Source organism: Anopheles moucheti, chromosome 3 (genome assembly GCF_943734755.1).
Source record: "Anopheles moucheti chromosome 3, idAnoMoucSN_F20_07, whole genome shotgun sequence".
Taxonomy (NCBI): Eukaryota; Metazoa; Arthropoda; class Insecta; order Diptera; family Culicidae; genus Anopheles; species Anopheles moucheti.
Genome location: NC_069141.1, coordinates 75,781,755 through 75,808,301, shown reverse-complemented (window position 1 = coordinate 75,808,301; position 26,547 = coordinate 75,781,755). Strand labels below are relative to the sequence as shown.

The 26,547-nt window shown below is 42.8% G+C and overlaps 1 protein-coding gene across 1 annotated transcript; it reads right to left on the bottom strand.

Annotated features, from left to right (window-relative positions):
* Positions 1-1,632: 1,632 nt before the first annotated feature.
* LOC128303834 (uncharacterized) lies at positions 1,633-26,547 on the bottom strand. Its single transcript, XM_053040910.1, has 9 exons — positions 26,140-26,547; positions 18,300-18,417; positions 16,231-17,812; positions 6,921-7,165; positions 6,184-6,439; positions 3,931-4,099; positions 3,614-3,853; positions 1,946-3,552; positions 1,633-1,867 (listed from the first exon to the last, which is right to left on the bottom strand). The coding sequence occupies exons 1-9, from the start codon at positions 26,226-26,228 to the stop codon at positions 1,767-1,769; spliced, it is 4,407 nt and encodes a 1,468-aa protein (XP_052896870.1). The 5' UTR covers positions 26,229-26,547; the 3' UTR covers positions 1,633-1,766.

Genomic DNA, 26,547 nt, shown 5'->3' with positions numbered 1-26,547 from the left:
CTGACGTTGTCTCGATTGGGTTTGTATGGTTTTGTTTTTGTGTTGTGTGAGTGTCTTTTTTATTATTATTTCCTACAACTAATGCAATAACAGTACGCTTACGGTATCGAGTGTATAATTATTTAGTACGAATAAATTGCGCGATAATTTTGCGTATTTGCCCTGGTTGTCCCTATGTAAGTGTGTTGTGTTTGTCAATGTGACTCTACCACAAAAGTTTACTCGTTTGGTAATATAAATATCGTTACGAAATCTAGTCCATTATGTTGTACGCCATGAAGTTATTTATCCTTACTTATGATACAATAACCCAACTACATAAAACTTGTTTCGCTTGCTGATTGGATTGAGTTGTTGCATAGGAATAAATAGTTTTGTGACTTTAGTTCTTATACTCAGCTTGTTGGGAAAGGCATTTACGGCTTTTGTTTGTTTCGTTCGGCAAATAAGCACATAAGCTCGCGTTGCTTGGTCCTTTAAATGTGAATCGCAATTCTTCTTTTTGTGTGTGATTACGCTGCTAATATAACAAAATTTATTCTATTCTACCCATTAAAGGTATAGTATGTGATTTTAAAAAGAAAAAAAAACATCGCTTAAGGCGCTACAAGAGCTTTAAAGTATAAAATACAATAAAGAAAGGATAGTGCAAGATATGAAAGAGTGAAAAGATAAGTTGTGAAAAAAAAGATAAGATAAGTGAAAAGATAAAAGATGGATACAGCCAGTAAAACAGGAGTCAATCATGAAAGAAGCAATAAAAAAAACCAACAATTAAATAACATAACGAATGCTTATTTTAATGAAACAAAACAACCAGTAAAACACCTTTGACAATAACCAAATTGATCTAAATTCACAAAACTAGCTATTCACTATTTTTCTATAGTTTGTTGAATGTATTCATTAACGTTTCGTTTTTATTTGAAATTAAAACCAACTAAAGTATTACAAATAGGATAAGTGTTAAGTTTGTTCTGATTAAGTTGTTGCTCGCCATTACATATTCTGCATATTGTAATAAGTAACAACGTTCAATCACTACATCTAATAAGGAATGCAGCTTTGGTTACTTGTACTTTAGCACATTTAATCACAAAAATTAAATCGATAAGAACAGAAACGTTCATTGCACGTAACGTAGTTAGAGCAATCGTTGCTAGATTTCTATAAACTAATATCGAGTCGCTTTGTTTGTTACTGTTCCACACGAGATTATCGTTCGAATGCAATCGAGTAAGAGAACTAGTTAGTTGATAAATGACTAATGACGGTATCGAATAAGATCGGGTTTGGGGATAAGGGTGGTTTCTATCCTAAGGATACTGACTAGAGTTCGAGACTACGTTTGGCGTCATCGGCGTCTATGTTGGTTGATTACTAACGCGTTGAATCAACACTTCTACAACCTAATGGATGGATGGATGGAATTCGAAATTCTAAAGTAGTGTTTTTTTTTGTCTTTTTGGAAGTTTAATTATTTTAGATATCTTTACGTTAGTGTAACAAAATGAACAATCGGCCAATAATTCAGGTTACGTGGACTAAACATTGAAAAATTTACTACTTACTAACGAAGGGGGTAAAAAAGGGAAGAAAAGTTGCAAAACAATGCGGAGCGCGCAGCGTTTGTTGGCTCGAATCGCATCGAGTAGGTTAGCGTAGACACAACCCACATGCGCAGTAAACGGTTCCACTAGATGGCGCAGCGGTGCTGATGCTTCGTTAACCCACCGCCAGAGAGCGTTAGTGGTTGACGGTTAAATTTAATTTTCCGTATTGTTAAGCTCGTGCAACTCCACACTTTGGTCTTCCAGGCTGCGTTTTATTTCAGCTAGTGCATCGATAATGAGTTGTTGTTTTGCATCTGAAAGTGAGAGATGAAGGAGATAGCAGTGAGATGTTTTTTTTGTTTTTGTTTTCTATTTACGAAAGGGAATTTCACCTGGATCATGGTGAAGACTTCGCTGTATTTTCTCAAATGCTGCACTGCAGGTGTATATTTTACGCTTCAGCGGCTCGCTCTGCGGACAATAGCTATCATCAGTGACCGGAGATCCAATGTCCACCGAACGGAACGATATAAGCGGCGATTTGTGCATGCCAATCGACCCAGGATTGCCATTGGGGATCCCTTCAACGGTGTTACCGTCATAGCCATTCGCTGCATCTTCACCATTTACGAGAGCGGGACCATGAATCGTGTGGCGATAGTTGTTCATCTGCTTGCCGGCAACGTTTCTAGGTGGAGGTTGCGGGAAGCAGACTGGTTGCGGATGGCTGGTAAGATTTTCTTTGTTGTTGTGATTGGCACGATGCATCTTGCCGTTCGTTTTGCTATCCAAATTTCGACTGACCTCGTCCGAATCAGAGTCGGACTCAATATTAAGATGGGGGCTCTGGCTGCGGAAACGTCTCCGCATGATGGTCGGTGACTTTGACATCAATCGCCTCGGGGGCGGTGGAGGTGGCGATAGGTTGGCACTTTGTTTTAGATCGTTCGCCTGGTTGGCTTCCGACGAGCACGGAGCTCGGGCCTGATGGTGGATAAAGTTGGTGACGTGGGTTTTGCGAGGCAACAGGACGCGTGTATTTTTCGGACTGTTCGGCGCCGATAGTGAGCAGGAAGTTTCGTAGCGCAGTACCTCCAACCGTTTGTTTACGATGACCCCTTCGACAGGATTTAGCTCGGCCGTGTTACCGACTCCATCGGTGCACTTTTGCGAACAAGTCTTGGCCAACTCGCGTCTCAGGTCAGCTTCACAGTTGCGCAACATCTCCACCCGTTTGTTGGCCGGCGGATTGCAAACGCGCCGTGGGCTAGCAATGGTGCTGGTAGCAGTCGTGGGCGTTTCTTTCGCGAGTGACGGCACAGACGGTGGCTGCGGTTCGCGCGGAGGCAACGGTGGCGGCACGGTGGTTAGGTCCTTGATGCAAATCGAACTATTGCTCTTCATCGAGAACAGGATCGATTCGGCTTCGTGAATCAACTGCTTGTACTTAACGTCCGCCTCCAGGTCGGCTCTGAGCAGTGCCTTTTCGCTCTCGGAAATGGCCAGTATTCGACTGTGCAGCGAATGGACCTCGGTGAAGGTAAGCGAATTGCAGCGATTGGTAAGCGGCGAACCGGTGGTCGGTGTTCGCGACTCTGGATCCGGTTGGTTCCGCCGTAACGAGACGGGTGTGCCTCCTAAACTGCGGCAACCGCGACTAACAACGCCCGTACCATCACCCATACCCAGTGCCGATGACTGATCCGACGTTTTCTTTCTCGTACGGACCAGCTTCTTCCGTCGTTTGGAGCCACCACCACATTCGTTGGTGCGTTTGCTTCTCTGCGATCGTTGCTGCTTGCAGGACGCCTTACGCTCCGGGAAGTGATGGATTGAGCAGCTGGCCGTATGCCGATAGGTTTCCTTATCTGGCACCTCCTGCACTGAGCCCGTATCGATGAAGTCCAGATCGAGCAGATCGTCCGTGTCACACTCATCGCCCGCATCTTGACCGGTATCGATATCCGTCGGACAGTCCGTCGGATCCGAGTCGCTACAACTGCAAAGCGGAGAAGATTCGGTCATTTCCACATCAACGATCACAAAGATAAACTACTCACCTCAATATGTCAGTCTCCTTCTCGTAGTGGTAACTTTCATCAAATTTGCCCATCATCTCGTTCAGGGTAGCGTCTTCATCACTGTCCTGGTTGGAACCGTGCGTTACCGGTGCAGATTTGCTGTCCAGCCGCGAGATGTCTCCCGACATCTTTTTAAGACTTTTCGGTGTGAATGGCTTTTTGTTGACGATCTTCTCCGTGGACGAGCTGGAATCTGTGTCGGATAGTGCGTTTGGTTTGCTGGAAAGAATAAACGCGAAAAAAGAATAGTTAGTGGCATGAGGTTATTATGCAGAACAACGGGTATCGAGCGTTACTTGTTGTCGTTTTTATTGTCGTCTGTTCCGCTGCTGGATTTGATACCGGACGAGGTAGATCCCGAATCCTGTTCCGTTCGTTTGATACAGTTGGCACTGGCAAGTGCTCCATCCGCCGTCGTCAACCAAGGGTTAGTTCGGATTCTGCACCGTTGGCGAGGAGATGGAGCTGGAATAGAAAAAGTGGAATAGATCTCTTATTTATATGCAACTCTTGAAGAAGTTGACCAAATCCCGTGTATTGGCGTATTCTAAGTCAACTGATGTGCTTTAAAAATTTCTTTAAAGGCCCTGGTCAAATCTGATCGGCAAGCAATCAGTTAATCTTCATCATGAATTGCGAATTCCCAACTTCAGAATTCAGAATTTCTTTACACTAGATGAAATCCTTACGAACTCCATCATGAAGATTAACCATGACGACTCCATGTTTTTGAAACAGCTACTTCTGTGATAGACGATCAGCAAGAACCGACATATTCTGAGTGTTTTATAAAGATATCACAAACTATCTTCCGGGAAGCAGTATGTCCATCAATAAATAATACGCATAGCATTATACTACTCGATAATTCAGGAAGACGCACTGCCGTGAGAGGTTAATGAAGATCTCAAATCCATCCAATATTCTTAAGATGCGACCAACTGCACGTTTTTTTTTTAAAAGAACCTCAAAAGGAGAAGGCATTCCAAAAGTTCCGAAGTCAAATCAAACGCATCTGAGACATGGACCTTATCCAAAACTGACGAAACCCTCTTACCCTTGTTGGAGAGGAAAATGCTCAGAAAGATTTTAGGCCCCTCATGGGTGAAAGAATAATGGAGAAGTCACTAAAAGATGATCACGTCACGAGAATGACACCGGACGACCCAGCCCGTAAAGTACTTTTAAGTCGTCCACATGGACAGCGGAGGCCTGGTATACCTAAATTGAGATAGAGTGATGACGTTGATGCGTCCACCAGAAAGACCTGGATAATGGACTGACAGTTGTGGCAGTTGCATGTCGGTTGTAGCGCCGCATAATGCGAATGCAAATCAAACGAAAAGTCGATGGAGGATTGGAGAACATGTCAACAAATCATCCAAATGATCTAAAGTCATCCGGCAAAAGCAGTTGCTGGAGTTTATGACAATTAAAACTTTAAACTTTAAATGTCAATTGACTTTGTGTCAATTAAAATTAGTCCTGTTCTTAAATTTACTGTCTTGTGGTTTATAGAGCCTAAAACGCAAGTAGTATCAAGCGCAAGTCATATTGTGCAGTGGGAACATATTTTTCCCGATGGGAAATTTCCTTTTTTTCCGACTACAAACACATTCAGACGACCATAATGACTATTCATGAGTCATGGTAATATGGTAATAAAATTCAACCAGGTGAATGATTTCTCACGACATTGATACTCAGCTCAGAGACAGAAGATGAAGTCGCTTGTTGAATGTCACCATGCAGAAACTAATCTTAAAGTACACTTAAAATGTCCTCTTTTTGCAAACTCATAACGAATGCACCGTAGCAAAGTGCGAAAGGACGTGTAATTAAATTCGCAATGTATGCAACAGCAAACTTGTCCCACCGGCAAGTTACAGCGAAATGCATTTAACCAACACACCCTCCCGGTGTTCGTTGACGCAAGTGCAAGTTCCACGACATACGGCAGCTATTGTGCACACGGGTGTAACAAGTGGAGTGGTTGCGCTTCCACAGTTGCGCTTTTTAGCGGAACTGGAAAGAAAAGTTTTCGTTCCCGTTCTTTTTTTTTTGCTCCTGTCAGCGCTTCCATAGGCTGAATGTATCCGAACATCCGTGGAGATGGGTTTTGAGTGGTGAAAAGTTCAGCCTTCACGCGCCCGGCTTCTTGGCACAATGGGCACCAAGTGTCGTTGGGCACATTCATAACTTCGGGCTTCGTGAGCCCTTCGGGGTGTGTAATCTTTCGGATGGATCTTATTTCCTATCCGGTGCAACGAGTTTGAAGCCCCGGTTGCATCCGGCTTCCTGGGGAAGTCCGACTGCACTAGCTGCATTTTACAGTGCTGCAACAGACAATGGTACTTTATGCGAATAACCTGCAAAAATTGTGCAGCGAGAGAAAATGTTACAAATGATGCCACGAGCCGCCATTTTCGAGGGGTTCGATACACTCTGCTGCACACCAGCAGTACAATGGCAGGAAATGAAAGCAGTTCGCTCACACACACAAAAAAAGGCACAACAAATGCGATGTTACCTATTTGCATTATACTCACATTCAATACTACGGTAGTGCTGCATGCCGAGGTTCTTCTGCATAATAGGACTCATCGCAACTGCATTCGGCGGCTGGTTTGGCTGCTGTGGTTGTTGCGGTGCTACCACTGACGGTTGCTGCTGAAGTTGCGATAAAGCGGCGGGCCCGTTTCCGCCCGCCGGACCACCACCAGCTGCACCGGAAGTGGGCTTAAAGCTCGACAGATTGGGTGCAGCCGGGGTTGGGGTTGCACACGCCCGTGATCCGACAACGTGCTGAAAGGGAAATGGGACGAAACAGATAGAACCAATCATTGAACCCTTTGTGGATGCTGGAAACAAAAACGGTTATTGAAGCACGGCACAGAAGTCTCTGGGGCGGCGTAAATTGGTCGGTCTGTTGTCGGAACGGGACAAACTGCATCGTTTATGCACGTGTCTCTGCCCGTGGCGGATGTTCAAGAGTGATATAAAACAGATGTGGGAGGGCAAAAACAAAAAAAAAAAAACTGTGCCATTGCATTGAGATGTGGAAAAGGAAAGTACGATGACAGTCATGCCGGGACGTGGAATGGGACACAGAAAATGGACAGGTTTGGCGGACGGAAACTTAAATGAAGAAGAAAAAACAAAGAAAAGCTCGGCGGGAATGAACTTTTTTCAAGCTGAAGGATGTTTAGATGTGCGGTAAAGCCGTGTCAGTCGATGCAGTCGGACTATCAACGAGAACCACCCTCGAGCTGGGAGCCGCTCTTACCGTTTCACCGTCGACACAGAACTCCACGTGCTTTTCTTCGATGCGATTAAGGGCACATTTGAATTTGGAACCATTCTCATGATGGTTGCCCGCCGATGATGCGCTCGGCACGATCGCCGATCCGGTGCGATCGAATGCAGCTGCCGTACGGCCGTGGAGTGCACCCGGTAGTGTCGTGCCCTTCGGGAAGTAGTGCGTCCCGGTGCGGATATTGATGTAGTACTCGGGCGTGTAGGAACAACCACCTGTACGGAGAGAAGGGAAAACAATGTGGTGAAAATGGTTGGGAAAGATGTGCTGGTAGAATTGAATTGAAGAATTTCTGCTAGCATACTCTACAACTTTAACACCCTTCATATGCAACCAGAACGCAGCCGGAAGTATGCGTGTTAGGACCGAGAGTCCTAAACGTTGGCAATGTTTATTCAATTTAGTTACCACCTTCGAAAGCTTTCAGTTGACAAATGGGTGTGTTTTCGCTTTTTTATAGCACAATAAAAAAGGGGCCTCAAAACACGATTCGGATTCCTTTGGTGGTGCCAAAAATGCGAAGAGAAGTGACTGTCGGTAGACGGATTGGGATGGGCGAAGGGCGTGGAGGACGTGTGGAGCAAGCAATAAAACCATTCATCCTGACGCACGGTGGAACAAAACGGCCACAAAAAAGGAAGCGCTTCATCCCATGTGTGTGTGTGTGTGTGGGTTTGGGAACAGTGGGAAGCTGCTTCGTTATATCTTCGCTAAGCTCCTTCCGACTCCGCATCGATGAGACGGCGGACGTGGGACAATAAAATTGAACAAGGATCCAGAAATGTTCCAATTGCATGTTTTGTATATTGCGGAGTGTGGGAGGGAAATATTTTTTCGCGCCGTCCATGAAGTGCTGCATTCGTTCGATGAGGCACTCGAACGTTGAGGATGACTGTGGGGAGCATTAAATCAAGCGACCGGAGAAAGATGCTTTGAATTGTACTCCGGGCGGTCGTCTGGTTTTGTGGCAGGCAGGGAGCGAAAAAGCGATTTAATAAGGATGTGTTTGTTATGCAATGGCATTGATCGAATCGAAACGATCGTGAATCGTAATCGCTTTCTAAACGCTTTCCTGCCAGAGCCTGCTTGATGCATATTGGGTGTTGCTTTGCTTGTTAGCAGCGTGTGATGCCTGGAACTTATTGTGGGAATCTGTTTTCCTTTATTGCGGATCGGATCGGAATCTGAATATGATTATGCGTTCAGAGCTTTTTAAATTCAGGTGTTTGTAGAATACGGAACGAAGTGAGTAAGAATTTAATTCCTAATGGTGTGCACCTTTATTTGAATATTTCAACGATGAATCATGATGAAAAAGATGGGCTAAATCTGGACATCATCTGAATAGATGGGTTTGTATAATGCTTGAATATGGAAACTTCCAAGGTTTCCAGAGTCTCACATAACTTCTCTATCAGTGAGCCATGCTGTGACAAGATACTGTGAGCCTACTATTAGGTAATAGGCTACGCTGGAATAACCTCGTTAAAAGAGAATCCTAATGGACTATTTATTTCGAACAATTGCGTTATTCATTCTTCATTGGTATGAGTAGTGCAATGAGAATACTAAACATGAGTAAAATTAATAGAGCTTAAGACAAGGATGATTAGAAATAGCCTTCAATATTTCTATCCATCTACAATTACGTAAATAACCCTTTTAATCGGACATCTTTAATGTGAAGAAACTAGATGACAGGAGTTCAAATTCAAGCTTAGAGGCAACATTTCAATATCACATTCAACATTCCAGACATGGAATAGACATGTCCGAGAGACATAGAATAGGACACGACATAGTTATTTGGGATGCGATTTGTGGATACCCATTGGATGTGTATGCTCTAAGACCATCTTAAGTCTTGGGAGTCATCTTCATGGGAGTAAACTCCAGGAGAACTAGATCGGGTATCTCCTTTGCAAATATTTGATAAGTTTTTCAAAAATATGATCTGATGATCTTCGAAAATGATCCAAGGATCTGCCAAGAAAACTCAAGCAAATAGGACCTATTTACACCTTTGAAGCTTTCTGCAAAATGACCTAATCCGAAGCTTGTCTAAATTCATCGCCTTTTCTGAATGGAGTTTGAATCTCCAAACATTCTTAAAAAATGCTCCAAAGATCTGCCGAGAAAACTCAAAAAAGCATCTCAAATAGGCCCAACTTGCAACTTTGAAGCCTTCTGCAAAGTGACCTAATCCGAAGCTTTTCAGGTCTTTGTTCTAAATTCATCGCCTATTCTGAATGAAGTTTGAATAACATTACACTCAATCATATTCAAATTTATGTTATGCTAATGTGTGTCTCCAACTTTCTACACAGCTGATGTTTTGAGACTGAGCCGAAAGTTTCTTGATGTCCAATATGAAGATGACATCTTTTCTTTGTAGAAAAGATGTAAGAAATTGTTGAATTCTAATCCATTTTTCAATAGCTTTAGTACATAAGTATATTGTAAGCATATTAGTATTAACGACATCACTGTCGTAGTATCCTTATTCCATAATGTTTTGAAATCGTGTTTAAAATAGCTTGTTATATACAAGATATCGAGAGTACAACGATAAGTTATTTATAGCCCAGAATGAGACATACACCATTGGCCTAATTTATATCGACAGCAGCTCGTTCAATACGCTGCGATTACAAGTGTAATGTCGATGTCGAGTACCGTTTGCCTCGTTACCACATCCGCCCGTGCCGACCTTACAACACTTACTTTCAACCATCATAATCCTGATTTAGGTCGATCGATGCTGACAGCGGCAAAGTTTAAAGTTGCGATCCTACCAACCCACCCGGCGCTTTGGCGTGGAATTGAAATAAAGGGAAAGCAGCCGTCCGGGAAAGCGTGGAGGAAAATTGTTTTCCTGGTAGCCACTGCTCAACGATGACATGGATACGGTAAAGCTATTTTGCTGTAAGTTGGATAGCCTCCCATTGCTCCCATTCAACGTCTCATCGCTCGTCGCGTTGATACGGGGATGATACTGGTTCTGAGCAGTGGAGTGGTTCACGGTGGAACGGAACGCATGAAAACATGATAGGTCATTTGCATAACACGGCTCAGTTTGGACGTGCTGACCCAAATCATCGCTGTGCTGTGGCCGTGCCTTTTCCGTGGGATAACACAACCACCACCGTGAGGTCCAAGCGTTGCAGCTGATAAGTTTGAAAAGCCTCTTGTAACGCCGGCCGCCACGGAAGGTTCACACAGATTTCGCAACGTTAGTTACAGTTTGCACTGGAGCTTAAATTCGTAGCGACACGTGGAACGGCTCCCGGCTGGAAATGGTGCGATGCGTCTTTTAACCAGGCGCACCCCATTTGCATGGAGGGGTTGGGGTTTGGGTCAAAGCTTTTTCGTCTATAGCTGTGGCGTAGTGGCAACATCCGGTGCCATGTTTCCAACCCGGTCCGGGACGATTCTGGCCAGACCGGGTAGTAGCGGTGGCGAGACACGATTCCTGGTAAACAGTTTATTAGCATACAAATGTTGATAAGTTAGCTGTGATTTTTCTTTATGTCTTGCAGTGCAGTCAAAGGGCTGTGCTTTATGTGTCGGGGAAGGTCGGGGAAGGAAATTACCCCGAAATGTATGTATGAATGTCGCAGACCACCAACCCCCAGCAAAATTCTATTCTCAGTTGTTTTGTTGTGTTGGGTGGGGGAGGGTGGATTGTTTATTTTTTATATTTGCCTACTCGCTCGTACCAGACAAAGTTTCTCGTTCCCGAAATACATTCCACAAAATTGGGCAAAACTCGACAGAATGGGGCGGTAAGAGGCAAAATGGTTGCCACGGGGTGCCGACCAAATGGCTCTGGAGATTGGGATCCTTTACGTTCTGACAAGTTATTATTATTTTTATTATATTTGGAAAAGGTAAAGGCATTTCGCTTTCCACCTGCATCGACAGCCCTGGGAACGAGCCTGACGGAGTAGAGTCGTTGGAATGTAGGGGGTGCGTTTTTTTTGCCCCCCTCCCCCCGGTCTGCCGTATGTTGTTCGGCCCCATTTCAGCAGAAGCAGCCGGTTTTTTGGGCAATGTTGCAGGAAATGTTCCCTGAACAGTTCGGTTTTGTTTCGGTTTCGGTTTGATGGTTTGAAAGACGAGGCGGAAACTTAAAGTATCATAATGCTTTGGGAAACATTGTTGTGCGAGCCGGGAATGGGAATGCCATTTTGGATGTGTGTGTGTGTTTGTTGGATGCTTTCCAATAAGCCCCTAATGTCACGGCCATGTGTATGCAAACAGGCACTCGACAGCATCATCGACCGGCGAAGAATGAAGTGATTGTGGACTTTTGGTAGCAATAAGCAATAAGCATAAGATTGAAATGTATGGCCCGGTGGGTTGGGTACGTGCGGTGTTACGGTGCGCAAAAGGCGTAGTGGGATTGAAAATAGGTATTCAAAAATTTCATAATGGTGTTTCGAAGCATGTTGCAAAGGGTGATTTGAAGTCAGACGTAAGAATTTCTATTCAGGTAGATTGGTACTTAAGCTGAACCACAATTCGATGTACTGCAGAAAAAGGAAACATTCATACGAATGGGTTGGGAGGTTAATATTGATGTTAATTGAATGATACAAGCTGACTATTTAAATACAGCAAACAAAACTTCAAAAAAGCTTGTTTAAGAATTGATTTGTAGAAGGTTTTCTTGGGGAGATTGAATTGTCGAAATCTTCACAGTCTGATTACTTGTATCTGAGCTGATCTATTTTATATTTCTGTTCCTTTAATTCAAGTTCAATAATTTAAGTGTATTAACATTGATAAAGTTCATGAAAAATAAAACAGTTCCTTAAAAAACTTAAAGCTTAGTAAAAAAGCGTCGTGATAATTTTTAATAACTTTCAAATTTATAATAGAATATAACGGAAATCACGACCGGCTACGATCGATAAGCAAAATGTTTGATTGTAGGCTAATCATTTTACTGCCACGACCCTCATTTGGTGAGCCTTCTGTTGGGATGGCCAACATGCCATGTCCAGGAGTATGCTACGTTTATGTTTGTGCGGTTTGGGGAGAGAAATTAAGTTTAATGAATTAACGATCTCAGATTCGTTGGGTTGGGCATCAAGATCAACATGTCCGGGTACAGCCGGTGGGGTCCGGTACAACCCAAACGAATCAATAAAACTCGTACTTAATTGCATCGTAATGGTTGACAGCAGTTGTTCGTGTGCTCCGCTTGGAAGTGGATGATAGAGAGAGAACCCAAACTACAACGCACACAGCCGTCGCCTTCTGGAAAACTCCAATCTGGTAACAATGGGCTGTGTATAAAAGCGCCAAATAATGAATCCGCCTACAGTGGGAAGGAGGAAAATTGACGCACGTCAAGTGATAATCGGAAATGTCAACCCACCCCCCCCCCCACATGGAAACGAACAAAAAAGGAACAATATTTTCCACCCGACCCGGTCACTGAATTACAATAAAAAAGAAAAGTTTTCCATCGTAACTCCACGCTTCACGGTGCGTGAAATATTCAAACGCAAAATGAGCGACAAAACTGACAGGTTGGATTGTAGTCAAATGGCACCCGCGCGCTCTCCACGATGGACAAGCTAGTGGAGCCAATTTTATTTGCCTTACATGACTTGACTGTTACATTTCCCGCTTTCGATTGGAGAATTCAATTAAACGTGTAATGGGCGAGAAAATGCGAATGAAACGTATCATTATCGAGGATGACCGTGCGCTGTCGGGAAAAGCAAAGGGAGGAGGATTGTGCGTGTGAGTGACGCGCATGACACAGCAATGGCCTGGTGGTGTTGGTTGAATTTTGATTGATCGCTCGGGAAAGAGTGCTGCAACATCTGATATGCGTGTGTGATATGAATTGTTGAAGATTTAGAGCCGGTGAAGCAAACTCCTCCGTGCGAGTAGTTTTGCTCTGTTGTTTTACTACCTCTTTGGGGTGCGCGGTGCTGCAAGTCCCGCTAAATCTCCCCGAGGGTAGTAGAGCAGTAAATTTGCTAGTTCACGAGCTGGTTCACAACTGTTGATGATAATGGTACCCTGTACCTAAAGCACGAAGGTGTTGATCTACCAGCCGAGAAGCACAGCAGATTACGCTTCTTGATTGCAATGGAAGCAAGCGAATGCCCCGGAGACAGCGAGCAATGTTTGCTGCACACCACCATCGTTGAGAAGGCAAGTGTAAGTTGTGGTGTGAGTATCCCGAAATTTGACCATCTGAAATGAGGTTTACTGTGGGCAGCAAGCAAAAACGTGAGGCGAAGACGTTAAGGTTCTCGCAGCAACAAAAAAAAAACGGGACGATACCATTTTCCTTTTCGCTACTTTCATGCACGAAAGATTGCCAAACGTAATGGAGATCAACTTAGCCCAACAGTTTGCTGTCTTGCGTTTTTTTTTCGGGATCCCGCATTCAGTTTGGGCACCGTCTGCAAGCGGAGGAAGTTTGCCAACATTAAAGGTATTCAAGTAAATCGCATTAGCATAAAAGCGGTAGTCTGTTGGTGCCTCGACGTTTCCAGCCATTGTACGGGCAACAGTGGCAGTAGTCCCTGTGAGACCCAAATAGAATACTTGCGAAACAGGTACCAAACCGACAAAGTTGCTTGCACAAACCTTGGGCAAATGCTCCAGATGAGTGATGATGGAAAATAGCACCCTTTTGCCCCGGGCATAGATCATACTACCGCCCGAATGGCCACGTTACAGACCGGTAACTTCCGGGGCGAGTAGTTGAGCGTTTGTGTTGTGCGAAATATGTGGCACGATGGTCGACAATTGCGGTACTCATTTTTATTGAGCTTCCCCCCGGTTTGTGTTCGGGACCTTTGCATTTTATCATTGGGGGGATGAAACAGATTGCAACACCAGAAAACAACAACAGCAGGATGCGGACATTCTAACGAGTGTACGGTTATGAGGATTGATGGCAAATGTGGTAAAACCGTGGCAAAAAGGATAATAATCCAACAAATTACGAGCAAATTACCATATGCAAATCAAGCATGTTCAGGTGTAAGTACGTACAGGGGGTGGGTGTTTTCCTCAATCAGTAAAATGCTCTCGTTGGGGGTTATACTACACGTGGTTATGTTCTTGTGTTCTCCGTAAGCGCTTTATGATTTTTGAGTTCCCCAAGGATTTTGAGGTAATCCAATTATTCCAAGGATACTTTACTCTGAGCTGATTTATAAAGCTGAGTGTTGGAATAGGTAGGAAACTTGGCCAAATAGCCAAAAGAAACCAGTAGAACAGTAGAACCGGTATATTGTAGGCTTTGGCTTAGAGATCTATTACACTTTATATCAACTTGATAGAATCTAAACTAGCTAACAACTGAACTTCATATATATCTCGTCTCAGTAAAAAATATTCTTAAACTAAACTAACTTAGCAGCGATCATCATCACATAAAATTTTCGGCGGATACTATTCGAGGAACTTCAGGATATGAAAGAAGCACGGAAATCCCCATCCACCCAATCAACGGAATAGTCTGGACCAACATCTGCATCCGGCAAATATCATCAAAGCAGACTATGACTATTGCTTTCTTCCTTCAAAGTTGTTCATGGAGGAAAGTTGCACTGCATAAATCTAGCAACCCAAGTCTAAAAAGTATACAGGTCGAAGTATGGCCCAGATGTAGTTCGCCATTTTGAGCTTGATTTTGACATTTAGATGAAAGAGTGTTTACAAAAAACTAACTAACAAAATACGCATTCTACGTAGCAACTGTGGTGGATTCAACTACGTGAAGCCCATGATGGGGTACGGTAGCTGGGGCCTACCCGTAAATGCTTGCCGACCTTCAAGGGACCCTTTTTCTCTCTTACCTCACACGAAAAGAGGTGAATACAAACACCTTTTACACCCCAGTTTTCTTTGGAGTCCCCCTTGATGAAAGGGCCCTAAGCGGCTCTACATCGAATGCCGTAGAATCTGCCAATGGGTTGTTGGTAACTTTGTCATTTTAAGTTCGGATCTCTAAATGGCCGATTAATTCGTTCTTCAGGAGATTTCCCTTTACGTAGCAACACTTTTTTGTCAGGATGAAAAACGTAAACAATTTTTCATCTAACTGTCACAAAAGTTCCCACGCCTACTTATCAATTTACTCTATAATTTACTCAACCAGTGTGTTCCAGAGTGAGTGAGGACAAGTTCGCTTGTGCCATAGAGCTAGAGATTTTCTTCAACAAGCTGTGTGGTTAGAAACCTAACTCCATTTTCATTCCTATTCTTGACTATTTTTCCGTTTGAATATAATAAAGTATTTCAATATTTCAGAAAAAAAACTTACCAAGACCAAAATCAAAGAGAGTCGATCATTGACATGCAAGGCATCTTGAGGTTTTCATTGACAATCTCGTCTAAATGCGAGTTTACTGATGCGTGCTTACGTTGATAGGCATTATGTACGTTCAACTCCAATTTCGATCTAAGAATTTAATCACAACATTATAGCTAGACTTCTGATTGAAAACACCGTCCAGACCAATAAATTGCTGATTGTTCGCACAAGCTGTTAATAGTTTTTCTTAATGAAATTTTGCCTCCACCAGTTGCCGAACGTGTCGTTCAACGTTTATATGGTGAATAGTGGCATACGGCATACAAAGGAACATAATAAATGAGGCACGTTCTTAACTGATCATATACTGTTTTTCATTTTTACAACAAGCAATTCAAATTAAGAACACGAACCGGACGTCCCGTATCACTTGCGCTGGCGAGAGATTGACGGTGCCGATCATATCGTGCTGATTGAAGCAACTTCCGGATCATAAAAAAATAATGGCACACCATAAAACGGGGAGGGGGAAGCACACGGTGACGATGCCACCAAGAGTGGAATGTTTTGTAGTCGTTTGACGTGCGGCTACCGACAGTATATCGTTTCCTTTGGCAGGACTTTGTTCCCGACGTTAGAACGTTCGGGCTATCGAGAGCAAAGATAGTTTACGACACATTTTGGGCGACTTATTTATTGGAACGTTGATTAGAAGTAGATACATTTTTATCACTTCCGAATCGTAGTTTAGCCGCGTGTGTTTTTACTACCCGCCACACAAGGCGGATAAATTCATCATGGGCTTTAGATAACGCTCATCTTGCAGCTGAAATTATGACTTTCGGAACGACTAAAGCCCCGACCGTATTGCCGATTAAAGCGCACTGCCAACGCATGGCCGTTGGTGAAGAGGTGTTTGCCAAAAGCAAAAGCAAAAAAAAGGGAAGGTAATGGATAGGAAAAGTTGCTCCGTGACACACTTACCCGGTGACGTGCCGTCGGTAGAGTATCCGGTCGAGTAAGCACTTTCCGGCGATGAAAGCGTATGACCCATCGGTCCATGCGGATGATGATGGTGGTGACCGTGCGTTGATGGATGATGCAGATGGTGTACGCCCGGCGAAGGTGCAGGTCCGTGTCCGCCCGCCTGCGCCCCTGGTGGTGGTGGTGGTGGTGAGGACGACGACGAGGATGACGACAGGGGTTGTTGTTTACCCGACGGAAGTGGTTGCGCCGTTGGATGCAGATGTGTCGTGACGTTATTGATTTGGTACTGATGCTGCTGCTGATGGTGGTGGTGATGGTATGACCCAGCGCTGGTGGAGTTGCCGGGGACATGGTGGAGTGTGATGGTGCTATTGTTATTGTTATTAACATGATTCAATTTAGTGTTGCTAGCGTTAGTGTTGCCACCCTCCGGTGCGTTCGAACGATGTCCCGTCAGTTTGTGAAACTTGCTGGTAAAGCTCGCCGTCAATGAGCTTCCACCGACGTTCGTTTTGCCGTTCGTGCCACCGGATGCCGAACCGTCGAGGTGAATGCTATTGTTATTGTTATTATTATTATTGCCATTGATAATGCGATTACTTTTGACGCTGGGTGCAGCAGAACGCAGCACAGGTGACGTGCAGGCCGATGAGCCACGCGCAGGAAGTGGTGAAGCATTTCTGCTGCCAGCACCACCATCACCATTAGTGGAGTTCGGTGCTGCCGAACCGTTGGAGGAGTAGTGTAAGCTGTTGTTGTTGCCATTGTGCTGTTGTTCGTAGTAGGGACCATATTGTTTGGAAGATGAGTTTTGTTGCTGCAGAAGCTTGCCATATTTATTCTCGCTGGACGCAGACGGTACGACCGCTTGACTTCTCGCCTGCTGGTGATGTCCGTTGGAGCTCCCATAGTGCGTGGGTAATGTTCCGCTGGCCAGATGGTTATTGTTATTGTGGTTACCGTTCACGCCGTAGTGCGTCGAGTTGACGGACGAGGACGAGGAGGAGCTGATGCGCGTGGCAGCCGGATGCAGCCGCTTGATTCGCGCCCCCTCGAACGGATGCAGCTCTTCGAGCAGTTCATTACTGGAGCTGGTCGCGGTCGAGTAGGTGCTGCGCGTGACGGTTGGTGTGTGTACCGTCATCAGGTGCCCATTATGGCCGGCGGAAACCGATCCCGCCCCGGTCATGATGCCGCGCGGTGGGCCGGCATTTCCGGCGTGAAAGTCAAACTCCGGCATGGCGTACGGGAGCGCACCGTCCACCGCGTACGAGTCGACGCTTTTCGAGTAGTAGATATTGGTCGGTCCCGACTCAAGCGTGTAAGATGAGCCGTTGCGTGAGATGCTTTTTGGCGATGATACGCCGGGATTGAATTGCTGCTGTTGCTGCTGTTGATGGTGAATCGATGATGGACCGGATTGCCCATTCACGGTGCCGTACGCGTTTGTCCAGTACTGGGCGCCTCCATCGTGCGCCTGTCTACTGTGGATGCGATGGTGTGCGGGATAGTGATCGGATTTCGGTGAAATCGGAACATTGTCCTGGTTTGGTGAGTGCCAACCGCGGCGACTAGTTGTCTGTCAACGAGAGGACGGTTTGTTTGAAAAGTTGTCATGAGCGTATATGCTACATAAGCAGTTATTTATTTGTTTAATATATAATTTTAGCGAATTAACGAACATATTCCATATTTTAGGGGTGCGTAGCATAAAAATACGTCTCAAATCTTAGAATATTCCCTTTTTTGATATTAGTTAGTTGAATAAAAAATATTATTATAATTTTTTGTGACTTTTTTCGAACTACATAACACCACAAAAATACGAAATAATTAAAAATTATATAATTATCTATATAATAAATCAAAATTGGAAAAGAGCCTGCTCTAATCTAACAAAAAGTACTGAGAAAATTATATTGCTTATGTAAATATAAACATTATTAATTGAATTATCATACTATTTTTGCTCAACGTTTGCTTTTGTTAAACTGTTTTCTTGAACACTTAATATTAATTTATAAACAATATGAAAAATAGCTATTTTTTATACTAATCAATCTTACATGGCTTTGTATCGGTGAAACTTCGCTGCGTCTCGCAGGGCTACCGATGTTGGAATCTGCTGCAAATGAACCGCTCTTGCCGTAGCCATTTTGCGTCGTCAGGACACCGAAGTTGTTGCTGCAAATAGTGAAGCAAATAAGGCGGTGGAGGATTAAAACACGGTACCAATTAATTGCACGCAGTCGAACCGCTGCCAGAGGTGGAAGAGTTATAGTGCACACTTAATGTTTACATTCCGCTTGCGTCAAAAGGTCATGTTGGGTCGTGCAAATAGCTCACACAGGATTAATTGAAATGTAGTGATATAAATTATTCCTACTGGGGGGGCAATTTTTCAAGCGCAGCCAAATAAATGAAAAGATATTAATTATTCAGAGCTATGGAGCAGCAACTGGACATAAAAGAACGCTCAATAATGGCTTCTTACGGTTGAGGTTTGGTGTAACTGAGGCTGGGAGGTGGTACAAAACATAAACTTTAGTGATTGAATTTACCCAGAAAGTACAAAGAATTTCCCCCCCATGTATGGCAGTCTTGATAGAGTGAGAGACCCACCAAAACAAGAAAAACTACAAGCACTTGTACTGGGTAAACGGTCTCAGCTGGGATTAGCCAAATTCTTCTACCCCATGTTTGCAAGCGAAGCATTCCGCATCCGCTAATTCAATTGGTTGCAAAAGTAGAAAAAAAACTTATCGTAAATCACAGGTGCATGACGAAATGGTGGTCGAACGGTGGCAGTTCAGTGGTGAAAGTTCCAGACACTTTTCCGGTCCGTTTGTAAGTGTAGTACGTGTCATGTGCGAGGTGTACGTGTGATTCTTTTTTCCCTCCAAACCCGCCTTCCGAGTAACTTTCGTTTGATGAACTTCAAGAGGTGGAGAAATTAGTTTGCTTTCGGTTAAAATGCTCGCTCGTGAGAGGTGAAAGACGTGTGCGAGACAGACGGAAATGTGTGTGTCCGTTTAGCCTGAAAGGTTCGTTCACCAGGAAATGATAGTTTTGTCAGCTCCAGTTTATGCGTGTCCGCCCGACAGGTTTTGTAACGTGTCATTAAAAAGGAAACATATAAATAAAAATAGTTTTTCGTCTCGTTCAAAATTCTTAACCTTCCCTGATCGCGGTGTATAAACGTTTAATATCTAATGCCAAGTTTAATCTAGCGGTAAAATATATCAGTCGCAAAGTATTTTGGCAATTTCTTCCCTTCCTTACACTTGGTTTTGATCTTTATGCTGGGCGAAGAAAAATGCCCAAAAAGATAACAAGCGTCGTTAAATATATTGCTTCCACTCATGATCCCTTTTTCCTTTTTTGTTCCCATCGCAAACCCCGAACGAGCATTAGACTGCGGACCGTAGCGAAGAAAATGGATAGGAAACCCGAAACCACTCATACCGTATGGGTGGCTACGTACGCGGGACAGACTAGATTAAAACCGGCCACAACCAGTACCAATGGGCTAACTTTTGCCACCGTATCTCTGTAGTTTAGCAAACGGGAAGCACCGCATTCATCGCTCCCTTCTTTTGATGGTTTTTAGTTTCTGTTGCGGTTATTCTGTCAAGCCTTCGGTCCAATCGTGTGTTTTGGCCGGGCCCCGGGAATATACCGCAGGACTTTCTAGGGCGAAAAAGCAGGAAGGAAGAAGCAAGTAGCTTTCGATTCCATCGGCCGGCTGGTCGATAAATTTTTATAAGCACATTTCCCGGGGGAAAAATGAAACTTAGAAGCACCTAGGCGCTTCAACACACACAAACACTCGTTGGTGGAATTAAAACAAAGAAAGGCACACTATTAAAAGTGTATTAAAAAATGAGTAGATGGTGGAGAGAACTACTTTACAAAATATTTTTTGCAATTAGGAATAATGTTTTGAGGAAAAAGTAAAGGAAAATGACGATTAGTATACGAACTTTTACCGAATAAAATTGAGCGATGTGCAACCTTTGGTGAATGACCCTTCATTATAATAATTATAATATATAAAATGTTGAATTAAATAAATAACTTATAATTAAATAATAAAAATAGGCTTATAATAAATAAAATAATCATTGTTCCTTTCGAATCGAGTATTTTTAAATGAATTCGAACTGAATTTTTTGTGAAAAAAACAATCAAGATAAAACATATTTAACTCTTATACATTCTACGAATGAAACAAAACAAAAAAACGTCGGAATTAATAGAAAGTCCCAAAATGGCAAAAAAAAACAAACATTGATAGAATTACTAATGAAACGAATTAAATCTCGACCAGCTTACGGCTTACGGTTGTGTCTTGGGAGTTAGAAGTAATGGAAGCAAACGAACATAACCATTGCCTCATATGGGGTGTAGCTTTTAAGCAGAAACCATTACCCGAAGAGACTGAGACGCGCGTTGGTGGGATGTGAGTAGCTAGGATTTAAAGAGGCACATGCAGGGAAACATGACTAGCTCATAAATGTTATCACTTGTGTGTTGGTATCATGAGAATGCTGAGAACAGCATTAACACTCAGAACTCAGCGTAACGGTCGCTTCCATCAGGCGAGCATGAGCAGAGAGTGTTTGTAACAAAGCCAGCACCAGCTTTGCCGTAAAGTGATAGTATTATCGGTGAGTTTTGTAAAACACGACTGAAGTGTTTCGCCGCCGTTTTGTAAGCCGCATCGTTACCCGTGCTGTTGTGCGATCAAATGAAGCAGCGGGTAGAACAGGTGTGCCCGCTTTGCTTTACAAACTTTATGGACAGTACCTGATGAAAGTTAATAATTAGGTTGAATTTATTATGAGAAAAACGACGATGATATGGAGATACAATTTAAATGTGCTATAACGAAGCATTTCCAATTCTATCGAAATGAATCGTGAAGCACGGGCTGGTTCGATGTCACACACGGACATAAGCCATTGCAGCATGAAATTAAATTTTATCCAACATGAAATTCATTGCTGTTCATCCCTACACTTCGCAAAACCCGGAGTTTCCGAGTTTAAGCGTTTCGGATGCAGATGTCAACGTAGTTGAAATGCGACGTGACGGTACAGAAATTGTAATCGGATTTCATTTACACATCGGCGTCGCGAATCGTTGCTCATGCACGATGAATGGCGCATAAACAAGTATGTAACCTCCCATCCACCCGCACAAATACACACACACATGCTGGATGCTGTCGTTTTTGATAAAGGTTCGTATCGTTAGCTTTTTGACTGGCAGACGAGAATGGAAGGAACAGGGGAGTTTGGAAAGGTTTGCCAGCAAATGACTGTTGGACGCACTGGATTTCTGCTCGTATAGCAGATGGAATGGTATAATTAGAATAGACACATTTCACATTTTTACTACATGTCGTGGATTTTGATGGGATGTTATGTTAATGCAGGCAGAAATTTAATGCACTCATTTATGCGGCTAAGTATCGTATGAGTATTTTATGCAAAGCAGATTGTAGCTCTACATGCTCGCTCTGATTTGAGTTTTATTTTTGCAATCATTTTTATGTTTAACATCGCAGCAACATTACTAATAAGCTTCTGCGGAAAATACCAACAAATTAATATTTGTAATGCGTATTGCCTACTGACAGGCGCAAACAAATTATCGCATGCTATAAAGGATGCTATAAATAAATATTGCTGGTAATGATTTTCTGTTGTGCAAAAAAATGTGCAAAAACGAATGAAAGCAAATTCGTATTGTGTTTTAATATAAAATTTACAAGTTTTTCCCTTAATATTCCATGCTCCAAGCACCGTCATCCGAACATGCTGCTAAAAATTCTGAACGCTTTTGTTATGTTGATACATTGTACAAAACTCCCACCGGAAGACTACGGGAACCACCCTAATAAATAAAGCTCAAGAGTCAATTAGACAGAAATTATTCCCCTGTTTTCTTGTGCTTTGCACACAATCGGGAAATAGCAAAGCAGAATGGCAAATTGCCAACCACCGGAACAGAGCGCTGACTGTCAGCGCGGTGGGATGGATTGGATCCCAGCACAAATCTGTCTAGACAATGTACAATATAGGTTTTGCACAATCTTTTGCCAAATCTCTCTCACTCTCGCCGGGTGGCATCGAATGGCCCATAAAATAATTGTGCTGAAACCTACTTTCTGTACAGCAACGCGCCGCAGAGAAATGGTAGCCTCACTTTATTGCCATTCGAAGCCGACGAAGAAGAAGTGAATTTGTCTGCCGGAATTTAGCGATTTTAAATCATCCATTCGAGGCACATTCCTTTGGGGTCGGACCGTTCGCATGCCAAGCATCGGAAATAATCGGAAAAATCGATTTTATTTATTATTGGCTCGTAAAATGTTCTTCCGGGCTTTTTGGGTAGCTCTTTTTCTGCTTTATTTGGCATCTGTTTCCTTATCTTCACCGTAGCTCCACGTCAGCTCCATCAGCATCTCAAGTGTTGAAAGCTGTCACTTAATTGAGGCGTAAAATCAAATCGTACCGTCGGCGGGTTGACATCTGTCAGCTTAAAATGGGGGTATTTGCTCGATTTAGAGAAAGCGCGTTCGGTCGCACTCACACGATGACGGATGCGTCCAACTCCATCAACAACATGACGGTTGTTCCAAAATCGAATTAGTGACACATAAGCGCTGGATTGAAACTGGTGCGCAGTGGATAAGGATTCGTTGGCAAAACAAGGACCCAGAGTTGTTGTTAAACTGTGCCTTCTGCAGTTTCAAGTCTATCTTCGGTCGGTTGGCACGGAAATCACGGAGCACGAGCAATGGTCGATTTCGCGGTCGTCATTCTGTTATTTTTCAGCTCGGAAGCAAATATTAGGATAGCGCTGTTGGGCTACACAGTGGACGAGAGCTTTGCACGAAGATAAGCGAAAAAACATGAAGACTCATACACCGAAAAATGATGGATTGCCTGTACGGAATTGTCTCGAAAAGCTCAGATAGACGGCTGAATACAACAACGGCCCCGGGAAAGATACGAAGCCTAAAGAGTAAACAATGTCTGGGTTGTAGGCGTTCCATCCCCTTCGTAGTTTCATTGTACTCCGGGGCCGAATGTGTGGGCAAATTTCGCAATGTTTAAGGATGTTGTGTAAAATTTGAGCCTCGTGTGGATATGTTGAAGCGAGTCACCGTGCGGTGGAGCGCACTTGTACCACGATTAGGGAAGGTGTACTTCGCCAATGGTAAAAATAGTACGTTAGTTTCAGCCAGTTTTTCATCAACATCATCATCATCATCATGATTGTCATCCCAATCATGTGGTGCATTTCGAGTGATGTAGGCATGGTTGTGTGTTTTTTTTTCCTGGTGTCCCCTCTTCGTTTTTATTCCAGAAGTACCCGGACAAAGTACCGCAATTGTTTTGCCAAGGCTCTTTCGTGGAGACCGCATTTCAAGGTCTAATAAAGGGATAGGCTTGGCAGCGAAAAGGTTCTTCATCGCTTTGCCCGGACGTTGTTCCACGTTGGCTGGTTTTGTTCATTCCGTTTCATAACGCTTCACCGCTACAGTACGTACGTACGTACGTTTGCAGCATTGTGCAACGTTTGAGTAATGAAAAAAACTGTCTAGTTAGATGGGGCGCCATTTTGCTGACGTTCTTGTGATTCGTGGACAGTGTTAGGGCGCGGAGAAACTTTCCATGTTTTGCTGGAAGTTTTTGTGTGCTTAAATTGAGAGCATACTCTAAACAGCAACCGGCAAACAAACATCACATGTTAACAAACATACAAGCAATGAATGGGGGATGCTTCAACTTGCGGCAAGCGACGAACGTAATGTGCATGTGTGGAGGAATGGTATCCTTTTTATGAGATGATGAATTATTATTAAAACAAAGGCAGATGACTTGCAGAGAAAGTACAAACTACACACTGCAGGTTTCTTGAGAATTACTTTGGAATGTTTTCTTTATCGTAAACTTTATCTGAAGTTCATTTGTCACTTTCCGTTCCAGAGTCAAACACTGAAAAGCTACATTTGTACAGCTCAATAAAGGTCAACAAATTAGTTATTGTATTATATTCTAATACATCTAACTTATTTATTTTATTACATTAATCATGGCTCTTTGCCTTACTATTAGCCATATATTGGCTGAAAAGAGTACAAATTTTTTAAGGCATTGCCTCCTTGGATTTTAATCATGACATTTAACCGCTGTGCTGTGATTGTAATATCATGTGCTTGCATTGTACTATGCCTACTGTGGTTGTGGTGTCTAGTAAGGCCGTTGAAATGTCATGTGCTGCATTTGTGGCGCTTTGGTTGTTATATCATCTCAAAAACCCTGTATTCAAAATTCAATTTATAACCTCAAAACATTTTATAATAAAATGTATGCCTTATACAATTTTTACATATAAATTTACATTAAGAGCTTACTTAAAATAATGTGTGAAATTTAAACAGATACAAAAATTGCGCATTAGACAAAGCGACCACATCACCTCACGGGTGGCATGCAGCTGCAGTCTAGGATGGGTAAACATTTTCCCCAAAAAAAAACAAACAAAGTTTGAACAGCGCTGAAACCAATCAAGCCATAATAGCATAAAAGTTGATTATGGTCGTTAGATACTTTTGATCATGTTGTGCCGACAGAGCGAAAAACGGCTCTGCCCTTTTGTCAATCTGCATTGCAACAGCGAAAAGTGAATGCTGCTGCTGCTACTGCAGTGCCTAAGCGTCGCAAGTTTTGCTAGTGAAAGTTGAGCGAAATCCGCACGGGGCACGTTCCAGGTACGTGCATCGATAGCAAATGATGGCACCAGCAGAAATGTGACAAAGGCTCCTCCCGCACACCGAACGGTTGGGTGGGCTGATAAGCTTTCGGTTTCATTATTTGTACGTCAAATCACTAGCCAACCATTTGCTTACAACAAAATGTCTGTCTGTCTGTCTGCGAAGGGCTAGGCCTAGGTTTGCATTCGGGGCATTGTTGGTGGGTTTTGTAGCATGAAATGATTTTATTTTGCACCGGGGGTTACAAAACTAAGGAAAAAAACATCCAATGAAAGTGTTTCGATGTAAAGAAAGTTCTGTTGCAAGCTTGGGTTTGATAAGGTCAGGGAAAGGGAAGCAGCCGAAAATGCTTCGAGGGAATTATTTTGTGCACAGCGTCGTTACCGAAAAAGGAACAAAGAAAATCATTTAAAATCGAGAAAAAAGTTACAGAGAAGAAAGGAATTTTTAGAGTTCCCAACAAATAAACAAAAGTAAAACATGAAAGGAAAAGAGCTTTTTCAACAGTGAGGAATGAATTAAAGGAATTTTACTAAAAACTTTAAATAATTAAATCCTTTAGTAAGAGTAGTAAAAGAAATAGTAAATAAATTTAAATATGAATTAAAAAGATAGAGAAATTTGGCAAAATATTTGGAAATTTTCATAAGGTAAATAATTACCGTTAATAAAAAATTTATGAAAAATATTGTAAATTTTATTATGAAAAAATACAAAGATACAAAAGTTGTATAAATTACTATTATTCCAAAATGCCTCATTGCTACAGTTGTTTTATTATTTGAATTTGAATGTTGTTGCAATAGTTAAAACCGGAATTATAAATAAACATTATATTCAAGGAAATAAATTTTAAAGAAGTATAGTTTATTATCTTTAAACTGGTCGAGTTGGTCGACTGTTGGGCACAATATGTTACTGAAACCAGGGATCTGTTTAAAGTATTTTGTTCTTTTTTTATATTTCGCTGTTATTGTCATATTACGCTCATGCTATTTCCGATGCTATAAGATTTCAACCCTTTCCTGTTCCTGGGGATGTTACACAATTTCAACCGAGCCCACCATTGCTGCATTCTCATCGCAAAGAAAAAAAAAGCATCCGTTTCGACTTACCCGTTGTTTCCGGATTTATTTTTGTTTCCCTTTTTTCTCGGTCGCACAATATGATTTTCCATCCATGATCGCAATTTGGAACCGAACATCTTTCGTTTCCCAGTAGACTCATACACGACCGGTTGTATTATGCCTTTTTTGTGTTATCTGGAATGTTCTGTTTTTTTTTTCCTCTTCCTTCTTCCTTCCTTCCTGGGAGTAAAATGTCTAAATTCTTTGTGGACTTTTACCGGACACTAGTGGAAATCGTTGCTCGCTAGAGGAATGTCACTGCTGTAGCACAACTGCAACTGTCGGGCAAGAACTGGGTTAGGTGTCAGGATATCGTAATGTCCTGAATGTGTTTTTGCTGTTTTTGTTTTGTTTTAGAGGGTTTTGTTTTGGTTTAATAGTCCTTTAGATAGTTTG